This window comes from Amblyomma americanum, chromosome 1 (genome assembly GCF_052857255.1).
Source record: "Amblyomma americanum isolate KBUSLIRL-KWMA chromosome 1, ASM5285725v1, whole genome shotgun sequence".
NCBI classification, from domain to species: domain Eukaryota; kingdom Metazoa; phylum Arthropoda; class Arachnida; order Ixodida; family Ixodidae; genus Amblyomma; species Amblyomma americanum.
The window spans coordinates 357,246,190-357,265,123 of record NC_135497.1 but is presented as its reverse complement, the minus strand read 5'-3'; the positions used below and the strand labels follow the sequence as shown (position 1 = coordinate 357,265,123).

Sequence of the window (18,934 nt, the reverse complement as noted above, 5' to 3'; positions counted from 1 at the left end):
CATGCATATGCTGTAAATTACTTGAACATATTATCGCTTCCCACATTTACAACCATCTAGAACGTAATTACTTTTTCTTTTCTAATCAGCATGGTTTTAGGAAAGGCTACTCGTGCGATACCCAGTTATTTGAATTTACTACTGCCTTCCATTATAACATGGACGATAACCAGCAAACAGATTGCATTTTTTTAGATTTCTCAAAAGCATTTGACAGAATTGCGCACGGCCGGCTGTTTACTAAATTATCTACCCTTGCTCTTGATTCTCTCACATTGCCTTGACTTCGTAACTTTGTCTCATTTCGTCAACAATTCACTGTTGTCAACGGATCTTCCTCACCACTATGTGATGTAACCTGTGGCGTACCACAGGGAGGCGTACTTGGACCCTTGCTTTTCGTAATTTACATTAACGACCTTCCTAATAATATTTCATCCCGTTTACGACTTTTCTGCGGATTACTGTGTTGTTTACCGCATGACCACTTCAGAGGCTGACCACCTGACTCATCAAAATGATCTTAGCGGTGGTGGACGGGCGAGGACGCTTGATCGCCTCTGGATCAGTCAAAACCCGCTCCCCAGAAACTGCTGAGGAAGCGGCGATAGCACTAGCTATGACTAGTAGTAATGCTGACCTGATCTTCAGCGATTCAAAAACAGCCATCCGAAATTTGGCGAGGGGCAGAATATCTGTCACAGCGGCGCGGTTGCTGAATCGGGCCACGGAGCGAGGGATTACGGAGACGGAAATTGTCTGGGTACCTGCACACTCTGGGAACCCTGGGAACGAGACGGCTCACAAGAATGCTCGAGGTTTCGTCAGCCGAGTAGGTGAGCTGGACGTCCCGGGAAGGTCCACGAGAGATGGGCTGGTATCCTTTCATGACATTACTAATCATTTCAGACTTGAGCGGAGGATTTACCCACCCCCGGACAAGCAATTGGTGAAGGCGCAGGAATGCGTTTGGCGACGATTGCAGACTAGATGTTTCTTCAACCCATACGTATTGAGCAAAATCTACCCGGACATTATGCCGGAGTGCAAATGGTGTCACGAATTGGCAACCTATGACCACATATTATGGAGCTGTAGCATAGCACCGCCACCGGCGGACATTATGCGTGATCCTTCCCTCGAGCAGTGGGAGGCCGTGTTGGCCAGCTCAGACCCGGTCGTCCAGACCAGGGCCGTGGAGTGGGCCACCCAGGTCGCCGTCAGCCATGGGTTGATGGCCATCTGACACGGAATCGTCCATACATGCTCTCTGACGAAAATAAAGTTTTTCCATCCATCCATCCATCTTAGCGTTATTGTTGATTGGTGTGAAAACAGGCACATGATCCTAAACCCTACTAAATGAAAATCTGACATTTATAGAAAACATGATACGTCTAAATTCAACTGCTCTATTAACAACACCTTCCTATCCCAAGTTATGCCTTACAAATATCTCGGAACTCAGCTCACTCCAGATGTTTCATGGTCTTGTGACATTTCAGCAGTCTGCAACAAACTGTCAAGGACACTGGGTTTCATACGCCGTAACCTGCGCAACTCTCCTAGCTCCGTTCGTAAGCTCGCATACCTAACTTTTGTACGACCCCAGTTGAAATTCGTCTCATCTATATGGTCGCTCCATCAAAAATATCTCATTAAAATGCTTGAGACTATTCAAAACAAAGCTGCCCGGTACATTGTTAGTAATTATAGACCCCTTGCCAGTGTCTTAAGCACTCGCCAGTGTCTCCCAGCTTAAAACCCTTGATGATTTACGGATACTCGAAATTCGTCGTTCACTTTCACTTCTGTGTTTATTTCATAAATATTTTTGCACCCGCCTCTCGTTTCTGCCTCTAGAATCACCTTTCCGCTCCTCAGCGCGCTTGAATTATCATCTCAGCTTCAATCGTATAAATGACAAAACTCAATCATTTAATTTGTCTGCATTACCTAAAGCAATCAGGCTCTCGAATGATCTTCCTGACAACATAATCTCCTGTCCTGATCCTATAGAGTTTAAAATGACCCTATGTATCCATTTATTCATTTGTTATTGATTCAAATGCTTTTCTGCAGTTTCAGTTGCTTTAATATTGTTCTCTGATGTACCACTGTTTTTGTTTGCACCTGACTACTACCTCTTCGCATATTCGCGCTCCGCAGTTTTTCGTATTTTCTATTGTTTTATTCAGATGTTATTTTTGCTCCGTTTTAAATAATCTGTGTTGGTGTTTTTTTTTTGCCTTGTACCACGTCCATTGTACCGTTATTGTTGTTTATTATTTCTGTATGCTCCTTTTTCTTGATGCCCCCCTCACTCAATGCTCTTCGGGGCCTGTGAGGTATCAATAATAATAATAATAATAATAATAATAATAATAATAATAATAATAATAATAATAATAATAATAATAATAATAATAATAATAATAATAATAATAATAATAATAATAATAATATAATGTACAGGTCTTTAAAAGTGAAATTTCTACCAGTGTTTCCAATTTGCAGAAACGGAGTATTTAAGTTCCTGAATCCTGCGATTTTGGCTAGTTTTTATTAAACATTGCACCACAATCGAGTTTCTACTCTCAGTCACTAGTATCTAACTCTGTTTTAAATGCAGAAGACTTCGTGCTAATCGGTGCTAGAGTTGCCCAGTGAAGTAGTTAAGTGTTTTAAACATCTAGGGGAGAGCCGGGAGGTAAGGGACAGCGGGTGCAGTTGGACGATCGAATTCATTCATCTATGAATAGCCTGAACAAGTTGACAAACCGCTCAGTAGATGCCACTGGGATAATGGCAGCCCTGTTTCAAATGGCCGACGGTGGCCACGACTGCTCTGCAGCGCAGACTTTCTGTAGAAAAAATAGCGATTTTGGCACTGGGATGTAAATGTTCGTCATGAGCTTTACATTGATGCGCATGTCAAGACGAGCCAACGAAAGTAAGCAGTACTGTAGAATACGAAACAGGTTCTATCAATGTTCTTGTACAAGAATATATGTACAAGAGCCATGTCTGAGCACCTCGTCCACCAGTTCATGTCGTACAGACTCTATCAAAGTGCTTTCGAACAGCCGAATTTTATGCGTAGCTGCAAATGTGTTGGCGAGATACGGCATTGTTTTGTGTAGGTTTTAGTTGGGAGGATTGGGACGGTACAGAGGAGGGAGGGCTGAGACATTGTCTCAAGTCTCATGGTTTGCTATGGAGGGCAGGGCATTTAATTTGCCTATTTAAGCCCGAACTCATCGAAATGGCCGCTCACAGGTCGCGCAACGTGAGCGACAGAATTCAGCGCATACCTTTCCTTTCATACGGAGAGTGTTCGTGTGCTTTCTTTCATGTCGCCCCAAGTGCAGCAATGTTGCAATTATATAAATGTCGTCTTACTGTGCTTTCTGAGTTTATTATATATCGCTATGCAAGCCGTCCTAGATATTTCGACATTGCTGTCAAGGCTAATAGGTGAATGTCCGACTTGCGGGCACGAGGAAAATTCGTCATTCTCCGGTCGGATATGGATCACAATGCCGAGAGGTCAGATTCCCTGGCGTACATTTTACATGAACGCTGCCTTGTGTCCGTTAAAATGCCAGCTCGTCCCGTTTGATTTATGACTAATATTATTATTCAAACTCACAATTTAATAACTAATTCATGCATAACAACTGCGCTGGCGCCAATGCCCTCGTACACGGGATGTAAAAGCAGAAAGCACGCGTGTGCGCATCGACGCGTTTAGTTGTTCGTTTTGCTGACATAACATTTGCATGATAAGGTTCGTCGAGCAATGTTGTTCATGCACGTGTATGTCGCTTTCTCCGAGGAAACAAACTGATTGCGGAACGTTGATATTTGCTATCACCAGTAAGAGGTAGCGCTAACGTCGCATAGAGCCGTTCTCTTCATTTCGCACTCTGCCAGAATCACTGAGTACTGAGCACTCGATTGCTTCGAACCTGAAGACACTTGGTTCTAGTTGTTGCGGCAGAACGGTGCCGCAAACATTTATCCTGTGGTAAACGCATGTCCGAAGAAAATTCAGGGCCTTGGTCGCCGTTTTCCCCATAAGTGTCATATGCAGCTGAACCTCGTTTTAACGAAGTTGATGGGACCCGGCGATTACTTCGTTTTAGCTGCAGCTTCGTTATACCCCGTGTTGATCGAGCTTCCACGAGGAATCGTCAATCGGTCGTTATATCCATTGTTTCGTTATAAATCGTTTCGTTATAATGAGATTTGACTGCAGCGTAAGATAGGGCACTAAGATAGTGTGTTGGGTACATCTCCGTAGGTAATTCGACGGGAAGAGACCGTCGACTATACGCCCTACGGGACAAGCGGACGACGTGGCGCCTTGTGCGTGTAAAGAGGAAATCAGCGTTGCCTTAGCCGAGGTACTTAGCCTCGCATCGAGAGCGTGCGTAAAACTAATCAATATATTGTGTTGACTCGACGCGACCAACGGTCGTATTCTGTGGAGATGCCTTTCCCGATTCGTTTCGCGTCCTTTTACCACTGGAAGCTCTCGCACGCAATGTCACAGTTGACCTCCAGTGTGCATTGCCGTTCGCCGATTGCGGCGTACGCTCACAGATTTCACATTTCCTAAAGCGACACTCTAAATGCATGTATGAGCAACGGTTAAAATATTGTAGGCGCTTTCTTGCTTTTTGTCAACGACTATCCATATTTCGTGCCTCAAGGTGCATCAGGATAGAATGTATAAACTGCACCTTTAAAAAAAAGCTCAAAAAACAGACAAAACATAAGCGCGGGGCAATGACATGACGAGCCCCGAATTCAGCTCATTTTTGTATGCTGAGCCGTTATGAATTATTTGCCACAATCAGTTGGGTTTTTATGCATGAGAGAGAAAAGGCCGCGTTCGGGGAAGAAAGACGCGGAGGATACAGCAGGTTCACTCACGAGCAGAGGACAACTGCTTGCCTTCTGTCTTCCACCATGCTGCGAACGAAAGGAGGAAATCAGAAGCTTCAGAGACAAAAACTGCGTTGTCTCCAAAAGGTGGTTACGTATTTCTTCTAAAATCCTCGTGGACACAGCCACCGTGGTGGCTCTGTGGTTATGGTGCTCGGCTGCTGACCCGAAAGACGCAGGTTCCTTCCCGGCCGAGGCGGCCGCATTTCGATAGAGGCGAAATGCTAGAGGCCGGTGTACTTACTGTGCGATGTCGATGCACGTTAAGAAACCCCAGGTGGCCGAAATTGTCCGGAGCCCTCCACTACACCGCCCCTCGTAGCCTGGGTGTCTTTGGGACGTAACACCCCCATAAACCCGGCCGAACCTCGTGGATACTCTCCAGGGCAACTGTCGAAACCACTCGGTGATGATAGTAGGCAAGTGTACATCAAACCGTTGCAGAGACACTTCTTCAGCAAATATGCAAACGCTGGTGCACTTGCAGCAGCTGAATTCGTAATCCAGTTCCTAGTGAAAGAACAGCAGCTTTTATTGAAATGTGCGCTAAATTATCCCCAACTAAAACCTTCAGAGGGGCTGCAGCCATTGCTAAACTCTGTACCGTAATAAACATGTGCGTCGCTCTGCACATTTCTGCGTTGACGACCCCGGCACTTGCATTTTTCCTTTGTTTAGTATTTTATCAGACGTCGCCAGTGAAGCGAGCCATGCTCTTGATACCCTTCATCGGTGGTATCGATGACGTCATGCTGATGCTTTTCTCAACGCTGAATATAGATTCGTCTTTCTTTCCTGACCCGGCTGTACTTTTCAGTCGTGCTACACTTAACGTTCAACACCACGCCTGGGATTTCGAGCGCGCCATCCGTTGAGTTCGTTGCTCGAACATAACGCGGCTTTCGTGCGTTTCGTGGTACGTTTTCGCCTAATTTTTCGCTTTATTTTTTCAGTGTCAGGCTTTTACGAGTTTAATGTTGTAGCTCTGACGGAACAATCACTCTAACTTGAATGTGGCACTGTTTACGGGAGCTGTAGACATCGTTTGTTGCCGTTCATTCTGCCCACGAAAAAACAAATGGCCGTAAACGATGCCCAGTACATCAAACGTGCTAGAATAACGGCGAGAAAATGTTCCAACGTACTAATGTAAAATTTATATACTTTAGCTACAGATATTCCACAGCTGCTGGTTCTTCAAATTGGGCTTGGTTCCTATAATCATAGTTTATGTCCGATTACCACGGTTCCCGCTTTGCGTTTTGCATTGTTCTTTAAAGCGTTCAGTGCGTACAGTTGCGTGCTTATTACAAAACATTGGCAGTGGACCATTTGATTTGCTAAACTTCGGCACTAATTAAAAATGTTAAACCTTTCGAGTAAAATAGCGCAACAACGGACTACCACAGAGACAAGCAACGACGCATCAACCCCACTTCCAACCTGTTCACTTCGGGCTGATGGACACACGCAGAAACCATTGCACGCGCACAGGAGACAAACTCAGAGCTTCTTTATTCTTCATTTAACTCTTTTTTTTCTCATTGTACACAAGCTCAGTGGTCTTTTTATTGCAAAAACATGTTTATGAGTTCTAGCTAAGCCCAATACACTGCGATTTACTCCTCGCCGATGTACTGTCTGATAAACTAATGCGCTCATTTTTTGTATGTGGTAAGATCCTAACGCGAGTTTTGTTTTACTCAAAAAGTATGCAGAATCGATCAGCCCAGCTCCAGGTTTTAGCAAAGATAGTAGAGTGCGGTGTAACAGAAGCAGTGCAGCCTGAAGCTTTCTCTAACCTTCATCAGCTTTGCATGATAGTGCTGCATGTCGGTGGCTATTCCCCCTCGTGCACTTAATACGTTGTTCAATGTATAACGCAGGATGGAGCTCGATTTTACGAGTGACGAAAACTTTTGGTCGTGCTTCCTGGGCCTCCTTGTCCACAACCTGCTCCGCACCGGGATGGATCAGAGTGTCGTCCAGAGGTACATGGCTTCGAGGACTCTCAAGGAAGCCAAGAGGTACCGAGCGAAAGTTCCTCAGACGCGCCATTTCACTCCAAGCGATTGCATACCCTACGCCCGCAAAACGATTACGGACGTACGAAACGCTAGCAAGGCTTGAGAAGAAAACAGCGCTCAAACGAATACAACACGAGAGACGTGACATTGACAAGCGCTAACCTCAGCGTTCGCGGCTAGTGTTAAAGCTGAGGTTAGCGCTTGTCGACGTCTCGTCTCTCGTCTTGTATTCGTTTGAGCGCTATGCTTTCCTCTCAAGCATGAATCACCAACTTCCCCAAACGTATCACCTTCACTAACAAGGCTCCCATCGCTAATAGTAGCAGTCGTCAGCGTGAACGTTACTGTACATTTCGATATATTTTTTTTCCTGAAGGACAAGTCATGCCTCCTTAACACAAGCTATGCCACACCCTGATCGATTGTATTGCACAATAAGTCCTTTAGAAATCCGCAAGACGGTAGCAATTTTATGGAAGCAAAATTTTCCTTCCATCCACCTATAAAACTATGCCAGGAACGAAGCTGGTTCCCTTTGTGGCCACATCAAACTGCATGAAGGATTTAAATGCGGAGAGCAGCGCATGGCCGCACACGCACGGTGCTCAAGATGGTCTGGTGAAAGTAGGGAGTTCATTCTGCCCACTCTCTTTCATACGATCTTTCTCAATGGACACTCACATTACACAGAAACACAACATACATCCTATAAGTTGAGGTCGATAGAAGAAGACCTCGCCCGCACCGCTAATGTATCGCGGGTGATGCAGAAAATATAATTCAAAATAAAAGATTGGGGCATAGTGCCAATCAAATAAATCATTTTTTATAAAGATCAAAGGGGGAAGAGGTTCAGGGGATGAAAGGAGGAAAGAGAAAGGCTTTTCACTAGGCGTCCATTAAAGTCTTTTTGTTTCCTCTTCTTTCTTCCTCTCTGTTCTTCCTTTTTGGTTGTCGAAGCCACCTCTGACGCGTAGGATGTTTTAGTCTGCAGGTAAATTTAATAAAGATAGCTCCTAATTAATTGTCGAGGTTTAATACCTACATTAGAAAATCCTCTATGGGCCGAAGGTTCTTCCTTGGTTGTCTTCATTTGTAGGTTCTTGCCGCTACTTCTTAAGAAATGTGAAATGCTAATGATGCATGTGGTGTCTGGCAGATGTCTGCCGATTGTACCGTGTTTACTTATTATGCTGTTGTGCTGAGTTGCACCCGTGGAAGCGTGCTAGCCTCCTGCCTTGCGGCCAGAGGACTGACTTCGGGGGGCAACGCATGCATGCGGTTAGACGTATGATCTGTCCATCATATTTTTCACCATGTCCTGTAAGACAACCTTTGTCCGTAAGGTTCCGAGACTGAGTTCATTAAAAAATGTGTTTAACATTGAAATCTTTTGTGCCGCACCCCTCCGAATTAGTCTCCCTTGTAGTCTATACACAGCTTCTAACGCTTCATGAGGTCTTGGAAACAGTTGAAAAACGCTTCTTTTGACAGGGCTGTCAGCTCCTTTGTCGTGCCGTCTTGAATAGCCTCCACGCTCCCCATCCAGTGACCTTTTATGGCTCTCTTCACACGAGGAAACAGGAAAACATTTTATGAAGAGAGGTGAGGCGAATATGCCGGATGGGGTAGTACAGTAATCTTGTGCTTGGCGAGAAGTTTTGTCACGATGAGAGCAGTGTGTGGCCTTGCGTTATCGTAGGGAAGGCTCCATTGTCCAGATGCCCATAAGTCAGGGCGACGGCGTCGCAGTGCATCACGCATGTGTTGGAGCACGCGGATATAAAACTCCTGATTCGCCATCTACCCTTGTGGGACAAACTCGTGCTGTATGAAACCTCTCGCATAGTATTTGTTTTGGTCTTCTGTCGCTGCACGTTTCTCGACGCCGGAGAGCTTGTGGACCGCCATTCGACGCTCTGCCTCTTTGTTTGAGGACCGTATTGAAAACACCATGTTTCGTCTTCAGCAATGACGCTGTCGACAAATGCAGCATCCTTCTCTGCCTCGGCGAGCAAATCAGCACTCACTGATGCCCGCGTGTCTTTCTGGCCCTGTGTGAGGGATTTCGGCACAAGTCTGGCATTCAGCTTTCATTTCCCCAAGTTCTCACGCAAAATTTGGAGCCATGTTGTCTTACTAATGTCGAGAGCATCTGATACCATGCGGACTGTAATAGCGCAGTCTTGCTGTACGATTTCCCTGATCCGAGCCGCGTTGTTTTCATTCCGTGAGGCTGAAGGGCGCCCCTGCCTTGTGTCGTCTTCCACCGACGTTCTCCCCGAATCGAACCTCTTGTGCCACTCGAAAGCTCGGGCCCGCGATAATGTCTCTTTGCCGTAAGCGTCATGAAGGAGCTCATACGTCTCTGTGGCTGTATTGGCAAGCTTCGCACAGAATTTTATGTTCACACGCTGTTCGAGGTGGACGTCCATCTCTCCATATTCACTCACAGTACAATGCGCAAACGACTAGTGACGACGTATTTTTTACATGTAGTGCCATCTAGCGGCTGCCACATTAATTAACATAAGCTCATGTTAGCCCGAAAAGATGGCGCTACACATACGGACCTATATTTGTTTTGGAGAATCATTTCTAGAGAAGAAGATAAATAAGTCTCGAAACTTTACTGACAAAGGTTAAATTTTAATTAGCTTTTGATCTTTTATTATCTATGGTTTTCTCTATTCTATGTTTTTCCAAAGTTTCCTGCAATATTTTTCTTTCGTGTTTCTTTAAGACACAATTCTACAGGTAATGATCTAAGTCTTGTGCTTCAGCACCACTTTAACAATTTCTCTCTGCCTTAATGTTGAATTGCTGGAAGTAAAATAGAAATCGTTCGTGTCGAGTGATGGCTTGTGATGAGTAGTGATTTTTAGGAAATGTTTTTGGCATTTGCTTATGGCTCCTAACACAGTGAAATGCAAATGTATTTTTTCCTTCGTTCTGCCAGATGTTATTCCATTTATTTGCAAGTTGCATTTTAGTTGCTTTTTCATTTTTTGCGTAGCTACCTGCAGCTTTTATTCCTCTCCTGTACCTGGCGCTTACTTCGCTAGCTGATCTGCTGTTTCATTGCCAGTATTTCCACTGTGTACCTTGCTGAAGGTTAAAAATATATGGTATATCTTGAGTCTTTGCAGTTTTTCTTTCGCTGCGTTAATAATAGGGTTACAGTTGCTGGGATTTTTGTGTCTTTAAGCGCTGAGAAGATATCGGTGAAGATCTGAAATTTGAAATGGTCACTTTTAGTCCCGATAAAATCTATTGCTTTATTTATGGCTACTGTTTCCGCTTCAAATTTAGTGGAATATTTCGGCAGTTCTATTGTTTTGGCTCTATTAATTTGTTTGTTTTGTTGAACACTATGAAAGATGCTTCCACTTTTTCGTTAGTTTTTTATCAATCTGCAAATATATTATAATGAGTCTCCATGTCCCTTTTACACACTAGAAGGCTGGTTTGAGAGCAGGGTGAGACTTCCACAAGTCATACTTGCGTGAAATCTGTTCCTCAGTGAATGTTGCATCTCTTCACCGAGTTTTTTCTTTCCTTAGTTATTCTATACAACTCGTTTTCTTGTTCGATTTTAATATGTGCAATTTTGCATGTCTGGGCTGGCGTTAAGAATAAGATTGGATGTTGTTCTATATGCTTTCGTAATAAGTATTAGTGCTAGCCTTAGTATTATCTTAAGCTTCTTATTTATGACTACTTTATCACTGAACCACAGTGGTGAGGCATAGATACTAATTCCTTCCGTTCCTCTAAGATAATACAACAGGCAGTAAAAAAATCTGGGTCTGTATTCAAGAAACATTTCTCTCCCAATAGCGCTGGGTGATTCGCCGACGCTCGAGCGCTGGCCAGTAGTTAGGTTCAACTAAAAACGCGTCGGGCAATCACCAGCTTGAGATGCTTCAGGAGCATCACGTGCGCTCTGCAAGAAAGAGATAATAACAAGTTATAAGTAAAATGTAAATTGTAGCGCTTTACGTCCCGAAGTGGCACTTGGGCTATAAGGGATGCCATAATGGAGGGCTCAGAATTAAGTTAAACCGCTTGGGGTTCATTAACGTGCGCTGAAATCACACAACACACGGACGTTTTTGTATTTCCTCATCATCGACACACAGCCGCCGTGGCCGGGATCGAACCCCCGACCTTTTTATCAGCAGCCCAACACCAAAGCCGCTCAGCCACCGCGGCGGGCAACAAGCAATAAGTATATGAGAACATTCATTGTTGCCATAGGCAGACTTATGTTTGTACATGTAGCCTCAAACTTCAAAACAGCAGAGACTTCCCCCTCTGTTAGCGTAGAAATAAGTCCGAATCAACAAAGTGTCTCAATAATCTTATTCGACACTTCGATCGAGGGACCTATCTTTGTCAACGCTGCCTCTTTGTTCTCGGTTAGTTTGCTGCGGTTTTGTCATGACACCGCGGGTCCTGCACTTGCTGGTAGCAGAAACTGGAACTAGAAAGCGAGGTGACGTAACGTGTTTCCAGGATCCATGTAGAATGTGTCAAGTTGTACATGAGATTAATGGGAATGGATATATGCGGTGAGGTGCTGGCGAAGAGCAAAGGTGGAAGGAAGATCACCGGAATAGAAAGATGGATCAAACAGAGAATTGAGCCACGTCCGGAGTAACCAGAAAAAAAAAAAGGTGACTAAAGGTAATGTGCAAGTGGGCAGAGCATACTTCGGTATCAAAAAGACTCATGAAAGAGGCTCCCAAATTTTGACGAAAGGACAAGCATTATGCAATTTTTTTTAAAATGAGCGACAGTCCATGCACTCCACAGCAAATCTTTCTGTAAGAAATCAAATCTTCTGTAAACAAATCTTTCTGTATATATAAGAAGGATAAAATCATCGCAGAAATAAATTCAACGAATGAAGTAAACAAAGAAGCCAGAAAAGGGCCTGGAATCAGACCAATATATTCTAAAACGGTCGCTGAAAAAAACTTGCCGGTAAACTGATTACGCATTGTGCTTGTGGCCACTTTCCGAAAAATCAATAAAATACCGCCCGCTTCATTCCGCGTTACTCACGTTTCCATGCGCCCAATCGTATCAAATAATAATGCATCAACAGAATTCTCGGTATTCCTCTCGCGCTATATACTTTGGGCGTTTACCCACGTAGTTTGAACCTTTCATCCTGGAGACATGTTCCCTACATCAATACAAAGCGCACGTTAGTACAAAATACCATGTAAATGCCACTCCTCTGGCTCTGAACGTAACGATCCAATGCAATAACTTCTGCGCGCAGAAGCAAATCACAAAATTCGCGAAAAGTAATTAAATTCAATCATCAGAATCAAAATCTCACGAAGCAATATTTTCATCCTCGCATGAAGCTTGCACTTATCAGAGGAAAGAAAATGTGTGGGATCCCGTCTCCCATTATAATACTTAATATGTGCATCTTTTCGGCATAAGCAAATCACGTGTCAACCACGGGTCAATGATAGCAGTCTGCTAGTTCCCAAATGTCATCTCCTTGTTTTGAATTTAACTTCAAAGCCATGTCTTACAGCTTTTTTCTCCATCTCGCAAAGCGTACACACGGAAACTAACTTCTTAGCCTAAAGTTCATTGCACTGAGCATTTTTTTTCGTCTCGTCAATGCTCCTTTTATTTACGTTCGCTTTGCTCACGCATTGTAAAAGTTATTTCTCTGTTTTCTTCAACCCAACTGCTCCGTTATAGATTCCTTGTTTAACACTATCCCTGCTTGTTCTCGCCTGTCTCCGCACATTGTGGAAAAAGTCACCTTTTCTGCCGCCGCACCTCCTCCTATCCCCCTAGCCCAATAGTTTTCCTACGAAATCTCGGCATGATGGTGACCTCTGCTAAAGGCGGCTTGTATACACACCCTATTTTTCGCTCAGATTGTCTCCCAACGCCAGTAATGTTCCTGAAGTAAACGTTCAAAAAGAGAAAAGGGGTGGGCGGGGGCATTCAGAAGCGGCGCAGAATTCTAACCCACGTTACAGCCCTTAGAATGCTCTTTCTCCGAGCATGACGTTAGTTTTTCGTTTACAGCTTCCTATGCCATTTGTACCCTCTAAGGACGCCACCGCCTTCTCTTTTACCCGTTCCCAATATAATGCACAGCGTTCTTGCCCTCTACTGTTACTAGTCGAACACTTGGTCTCTCTTTGCTGTATTTTGTGCGTAGATTTTCTTCCGCCGCAACCTCTTTAGACATAATACACGTGCCTCTTTTTCTCGACGCAATATTAGAGCTCGGATGCACTTGCACTGCCACTAAAACATGATATGTCTGTGTCCACATCAATTCTCCGTTTCTTCTTCCTGGCTTCGCTCAAGATGCGGCAGTCCTTCTGCGTTCTCTTGATTGCGTTCTTGATGATTCTGGGTTTTCTTTTTGTTCCGCCTGTTTCCGCCACTTTCAAACCGCGACTTCACGCACTGAACAGGGTTCCCAAAACACCCATTTCACCGGCCAGCGTTTTCTTTCCTGTTTCTTCCCAACAACCGCCACCAGCAGTTCCAGCGGGCATGATGTCATGACTCCAATCATATGAAACTAAACCAACCAAAGATGTTACGCCCTCCTGTCCCCCTTGTACGACGTCGACCAGCCTTCCTCATGCATATGAGTTCATTCGGCCTGGCTTTCACGCAGGGGATCGCGTCGTAGTAACATTGTACCTTCAATTTCGATACATAGCAGGTAACACAAACCACAATACAGATTGCCTAATCATATCCGTCTCTTCCTTTTCAGGTTAAGTTGCTTATGTCACCAGGCAAAACGTAATTGGTTCATGAAGGATTTTAAAGCATAAACCGATGCTACTTATTGATCTTGGATATAAGAAATTTAGAAAACAACAGCGCAGAAACGAAAATTCAGAGCTTCATGGGTCTTAAACTGGTTCTTACTGACCTGCTGCCCTGCTCCTGACTTCGCCGTTTTGAACTTCGGTGAGAGAGAGGCGCTATCACTACCGGCTCAAAGGAGGCGTACTCTGCCGCCAGTCGGCTCATTCGACATGCGCATGAGCAGCACGCATACAGACTCTATTATGCTATGCAGAAGACAGCACATGCTCATCATGACCACGGCCGAGCGGATTTGGTTACAGTGTACTATTAATTACCTTGCTGTCTTCCAGGACGATGTGCATTGGTGTGTTTCTCAATATCGTCTACATGACCGTCATAGGACTAATGGCCATGGCCTTAGTCTATTGGTACCGAGACTGCGATCCTTTGTTGGCCGGCGCAATCAAGAAGTACGATGAGGTAGTATATTTGTTTAGTTTTCGATCGTAGCGCTTACAGTAAATACGGACTCGGGTCTTACACACACCCCTATTTGGTCCATTCAGCCGCTACGGCGATCTGTTGTTCATCAGTTTCCCTCTCTATTTTTCAGATCCTGCCGTACTACGTCAAAGAACACTTATTTAATTTCCCGTGTTTTTCTGGCCTTTTCCTTACCGGTGTTGTAAGCGCAGCCACAAGGTATTATGCAAATAATGTTTGCTTGCTTTCGTGATCAGTACTTCCTTAACTGTGAACTGTCCGGTGCACGTAAATACACTCCTCGAATCTATATTTCAGCACAATCTCCTCAATTATAAACTCTCAGGCAGCTGTCTGCTATATGGACGTCGTCTCTACGTTCGTCAGACTCGAAGAGAACACGGCAAGCCACTTCACTAGAGGACTTGGTGCGTACGTGCAGACATTGCTTTTTAGATTTGCCTTGCATATTAAACGCATTATACGCAAATGTGTAATGTTGCCGGATGTGCTTGAGAGTGCTGTATACTTATAGCCCCTTGTGCACTTGTACAGGCGGAAACCTAATCTTTATGAGTAACTGAGCGTTCGCGCTGATCGCAAGTCACCGGAAAGGATAACAGTGTCGTGCATACGCCTGAGGTGTGATTGAAATGAACAAAGGGATGAATTTAGCTGCGCTCAGCACAAGCTTGGCTTTCCAAAGGTTGTTCAGCTGTTCTGATGAAAAATGTGTGCAAAAAGAGAAAGAAGACTGAGGCATTTGTGCAGTTTATTATAACTCGCTTATTTCACGACGATGTTAAGATAGTGGCCCTGAATACTATACAGCAACAGGTGGCAAGGTACCTGCAACAATGTCCCCTGCTTTACCGCCGCCATTTTTTTTAGCACGAGACACAAATTTACAATCGTTTTTAAATTATTGTTTAGCACACGTCTGACCAAATTTGTGTAATCAAACTTATTTGATGGGGCTGTAGATCAACCCGAACAGAAGAAACGCTGCAATATGGTTTTTAAAAAATTTGCATTGCCACTCGATTCACAGTTGTGTTTCCTGAGCCCATGCATGCACCGGGACTCCTGCTGAATCGGAACGATATTTTTTTTTCAAAACTGTAACTGTGAAACAATTGCGGTTATGATTGAGGTGGAAGTCAAATTTTTCGGTCTCAAATCACTGCATGTGAACATCCTATAATACGTGTCCAGGAACCTGCGTTAGAGGTGCCTCTTTTCTTCTGCTTTTGGGGACATCCCGACGACCTTTGAAAATTGATTCACATCTAGAAATCGCGCTTCAAGAAAAAACTTAAGGGGAACGGAGGTTGTGAAAATGCTTCGAATTAAATCTTATTCGAAGCTATAGAGTCTACAAGTGGGAAGGCCAACGTTTCAAACTTCGGATTTCAAGCCCACATGAGGCTATTCTTTTTAGTCGTCTAAATGCATGCTCATGAGTTATCTAATTGTATTTTCGGTGCTGTTGCTGACGAGCACTCAATTTCTTTTTCCTCCCCTAGCATTCCTTTTTGGAATTCTTATGACTATCTATTCACTGATTGTGCCTCACTTAGGATCCGCAGTTCGGGTAAGCTGACGGGTATTTCATTTTGCGCTCTAAGAAGCACCACGGATTATTCTAATGTTCTCTTTTTTCGTCTGCAGGTAGTCGTTATAATGCACAACGGCGCCTCCGGCCCTTTTGTTGGCATGTTTCTTTTGGCTTTCCTCTTTCCATGGGCGAACAGCAAGGTAGTGGAGAAACGCTCCCTAGGCTATTGTGTTCTATTCAACTACCTTATGTTATCTCTTCTCACTGGTCATTTTTGCTTTACAACTTCTCTTGCAGGGCGTAGTTGCGGGAACGCTCCTCACGACAGCACTTCAGTTTTGGCAAATGTTCGGGAAGATCTATTACGGAATTCAGGCTCCATTAATGCCTCTCACCACGGACTTCTGCGCCGTTAATTCTAGCTCGATGGAAATGCACACATCTCCACCCACCGCTTACAGGTGAGCTTTGTTTGCTACAGAGCGGAGCGAATCGCGAAAAATCTGAGCTGTGCATGAGAAAGGCAATTCATTATTTAACTAATTTGAGACAATGGCCACATTTCTGGGAGGTTATTTTATTGAAAGCGTTGCATTTTGATCAGCTTTAAATGACTAGAAAAGTTTGTCCGAAAATTCTTCACTTCTACGAATTCATATTTCGAAGGAAGCTCGGAAAGCTTTATCTTTTCTTTTAATGAAGTTACACTGGTGTCAACTCGGCGATGTTGAGACACATAGAGCCCAACAGAAGCGAATAAAATGGTACTAATGCATAAATAATTAAGTTACTGCATCGTGTCCTCACAAGACATAAAACCGTCCAGAAAATAAAAATACTATAATTTCAGTACACTACAGAAAAAGGATTTTTTTTCTTATGGTCCGCAATGCCAGTAGCAGTAGAACAAAATTAAGTGGAAATTAATTTAGGGCCCAGTAGCAGTCCATGGAACTCAATCTTTACGTTAAAGTGCAAAGGTCTATGTCCAAGTAACTAATTTTGAGAGTGATCATGTTCACCTGTAACAATCAGGAAAAATATGTAGGCTGCTGTCGTTTTATTTCTTGCTTTATTCATTCATTTACAATAATACCGGTAAGTGTCCTCAGAGAAGGGCGTTGCATAATCGTATAGGGACATTTCTGGGCAGTTACGTGCAGTTTGGGTGTTTTCTTAGTCTGTTTTGACTTTGTTTTGACTTTTGTGTTATTTGTTGAACTTTCGACTCATATATCAAAAAACAATTTTAATAAAATGTTTGTATATGAACACCCGGTACATCTTCTCCTCCAAAAACCTGGCTGATCAGGCAGAAGATAAAGTAGGGCTTGCAATCCACAGAGAAATGGCGAGGAACATAGATGGAATCTTCAATATTAAATAAAGTATATACACCTCGTCGTAAATAAGCTCAATAAGTGATATGAAAAGCTCTCAATATATTTCGTCTCCACGACAATAACTTCTTATTAAGGCATAAAATTCTAAAGAAAGATTGAACTGAAATTTTGGAATCTCTTCTTTCAAAGGAACGAGCCTATATTTTTTTTTATATAGTCTACATCAGCTGCAGTGTACTTACACAGCCGGTGTACTATAGTCTCTGAATGTCGTCATAGAAGAATGGGGCGGCTGTCTTGTTACCACATCTTAGCAGTCGACGCCACGCCATTATACTTCTGGGTGCATCCAAAGTTATAGGAACATCTAAAGGGAACACGCTTCATGTGCGACAAGCAGGTCTCAGATCGGTCATCGACAGATTCTCCTGCGACGGCAAGCAGAGACTAGTGCGCGGGTGGCCAATGTGCGCATGCCTGGGAAAAGCTGAATTCCAAGTCTTAATCCCAATGCAGCATCTCTGTCTCTTATTTATTGAAATGTTACAACCCAAGAGGTAACTCTTATTGAAAACTCTCACAAAACTTCACGGCAGTACACGCTTTGGCGTTTTTATGAAGATGTCGAAACCGCAGCAAGGAATGTAAAAATGTATTGCTCTATATTGATGATTGAATTCAGTGCAAAGCAGGAACGAATGTGGAGAAGAAAGTTATTTCGAAACTGTATCATGAACCACGCGAATAGCTAAACAGACCAATAGTAACATTTGCGGCTAGAAGGGAAAAAATAATCTAATAATCACGGACACTTTTTTTAGTAAATGTGCGCACCGAAACTCAACATGGACCAACCCGAACGGAGAGTCAGAGGTACAATAAACTGTCGCTTGTGCGAGGTCTCTAACCTCAAACTTTTCGTTTAACAGCCAAATGGATGGACTGATTATAAAACAAGGTCCATATTGCAAGCCCATACCCAGTAACGTACAAATTGTAGAGGCCTTGAGCAAATTGAAGTACAGTGCCCACAGAATTATGGGGTCTCAGGTTAGCCTAGACTTAAAAAGAGGAAGGGAAGAGTTGTGAAAAGAAGCGAATAAACGAGTTGGCGGAGGGGAAAGTGTACTGTTGTACAGGGCCGTGCTCGAAAATAGATATTTTACCTTAGCCGAAGTAAGCGATCATTCCGAAGAGGCTGTGAATCGCTACCTAATCAAAGCAATCGCAGAGCGCACAGTAGAAGTAGGATCTGAGGTAGCCAGCCAGGGCACCAGCAAACCACATGAAAGTATCGGACCACATACAGGCACCCAAGCTAGCATAATTATCAAAATTAATCAATAATTGGTAGAACAGCGATATTCTAAAATACGCACGGCCCAAAATTGACGAAAGTATACCACAAAGAGAAATGATGACAGGGCATGCCAGTCTTCGCCGAATGCCTTCGTAAATTTCGCGTCGTACGTATCATCATGAATGAAATCTAATTTGTCCAGGCTTGCGCTTTGCTGCTTCAGAAAGTATAACACGAAGAAAGGAGCGGAAACATTAATACAGGATAGAAACCTGAAAGTAGAAAGGATGAAACCGCGCTGTAGCAAAAACCATATGAACGTACAGAGTAAAAGAACAAATATAGCAATATAATTAGCAATGTGCACAATGAATCCTGGCAGCAATGAGTCCTCGCGGATAAACAGCACCATAGGATGGTGGGGTGGACTCTACATAAATCCGTGTGCTAC

The 18,934-nt window shown here is 43.7% G+C and overlaps 2 protein-coding genes across 2 annotated transcripts in view; one reads left to right on the top strand and one right to left on the bottom strand.

Moving 5' to 3' along the window:
- Nucleotides 1-18,934, bottom strand: part of LOC144115597 (zinc finger CCHC domain-containing protein 24-like) — a 204,781-nt gene that overhangs the window by 107,422 nt on the left and 78,425 nt on the right. The window lies entirely within an intron of this gene.
- LOC144100670 (sodium-coupled monocarboxylate transporter 2-like) overlaps nucleotides 1-18,934 on the top strand; it is an 83,703-nt gene that overhangs the window by 57,262 nt on the left and 7,507 nt on the right. Inside the window, exons 6-12 of the mRNA XM_077633538.1 lie at nucleotides 6,840-6,980; nucleotides 14,150-14,279; nucleotides 14,413-14,501; nucleotides 14,601-14,710; nucleotides 15,809-15,876; nucleotides 15,954-16,040; nucleotides 16,138-16,301. Of these exons, the coding sequence (XP_077489664.1) occupies nucleotides 6,840-6,980; nucleotides 14,150-14,279; nucleotides 14,413-14,501; nucleotides 14,601-14,710; nucleotides 15,809-15,876; nucleotides 15,954-16,040; nucleotides 16,138-16,301 (789 nt within the window). The remainder of the gene's footprint in view (nucleotides 1-6,839; nucleotides 6,981-14,149; nucleotides 14,280-14,412; nucleotides 14,502-14,600; nucleotides 14,711-15,808; nucleotides 15,877-15,953; nucleotides 16,041-16,137; nucleotides 16,302-18,934) is intronic.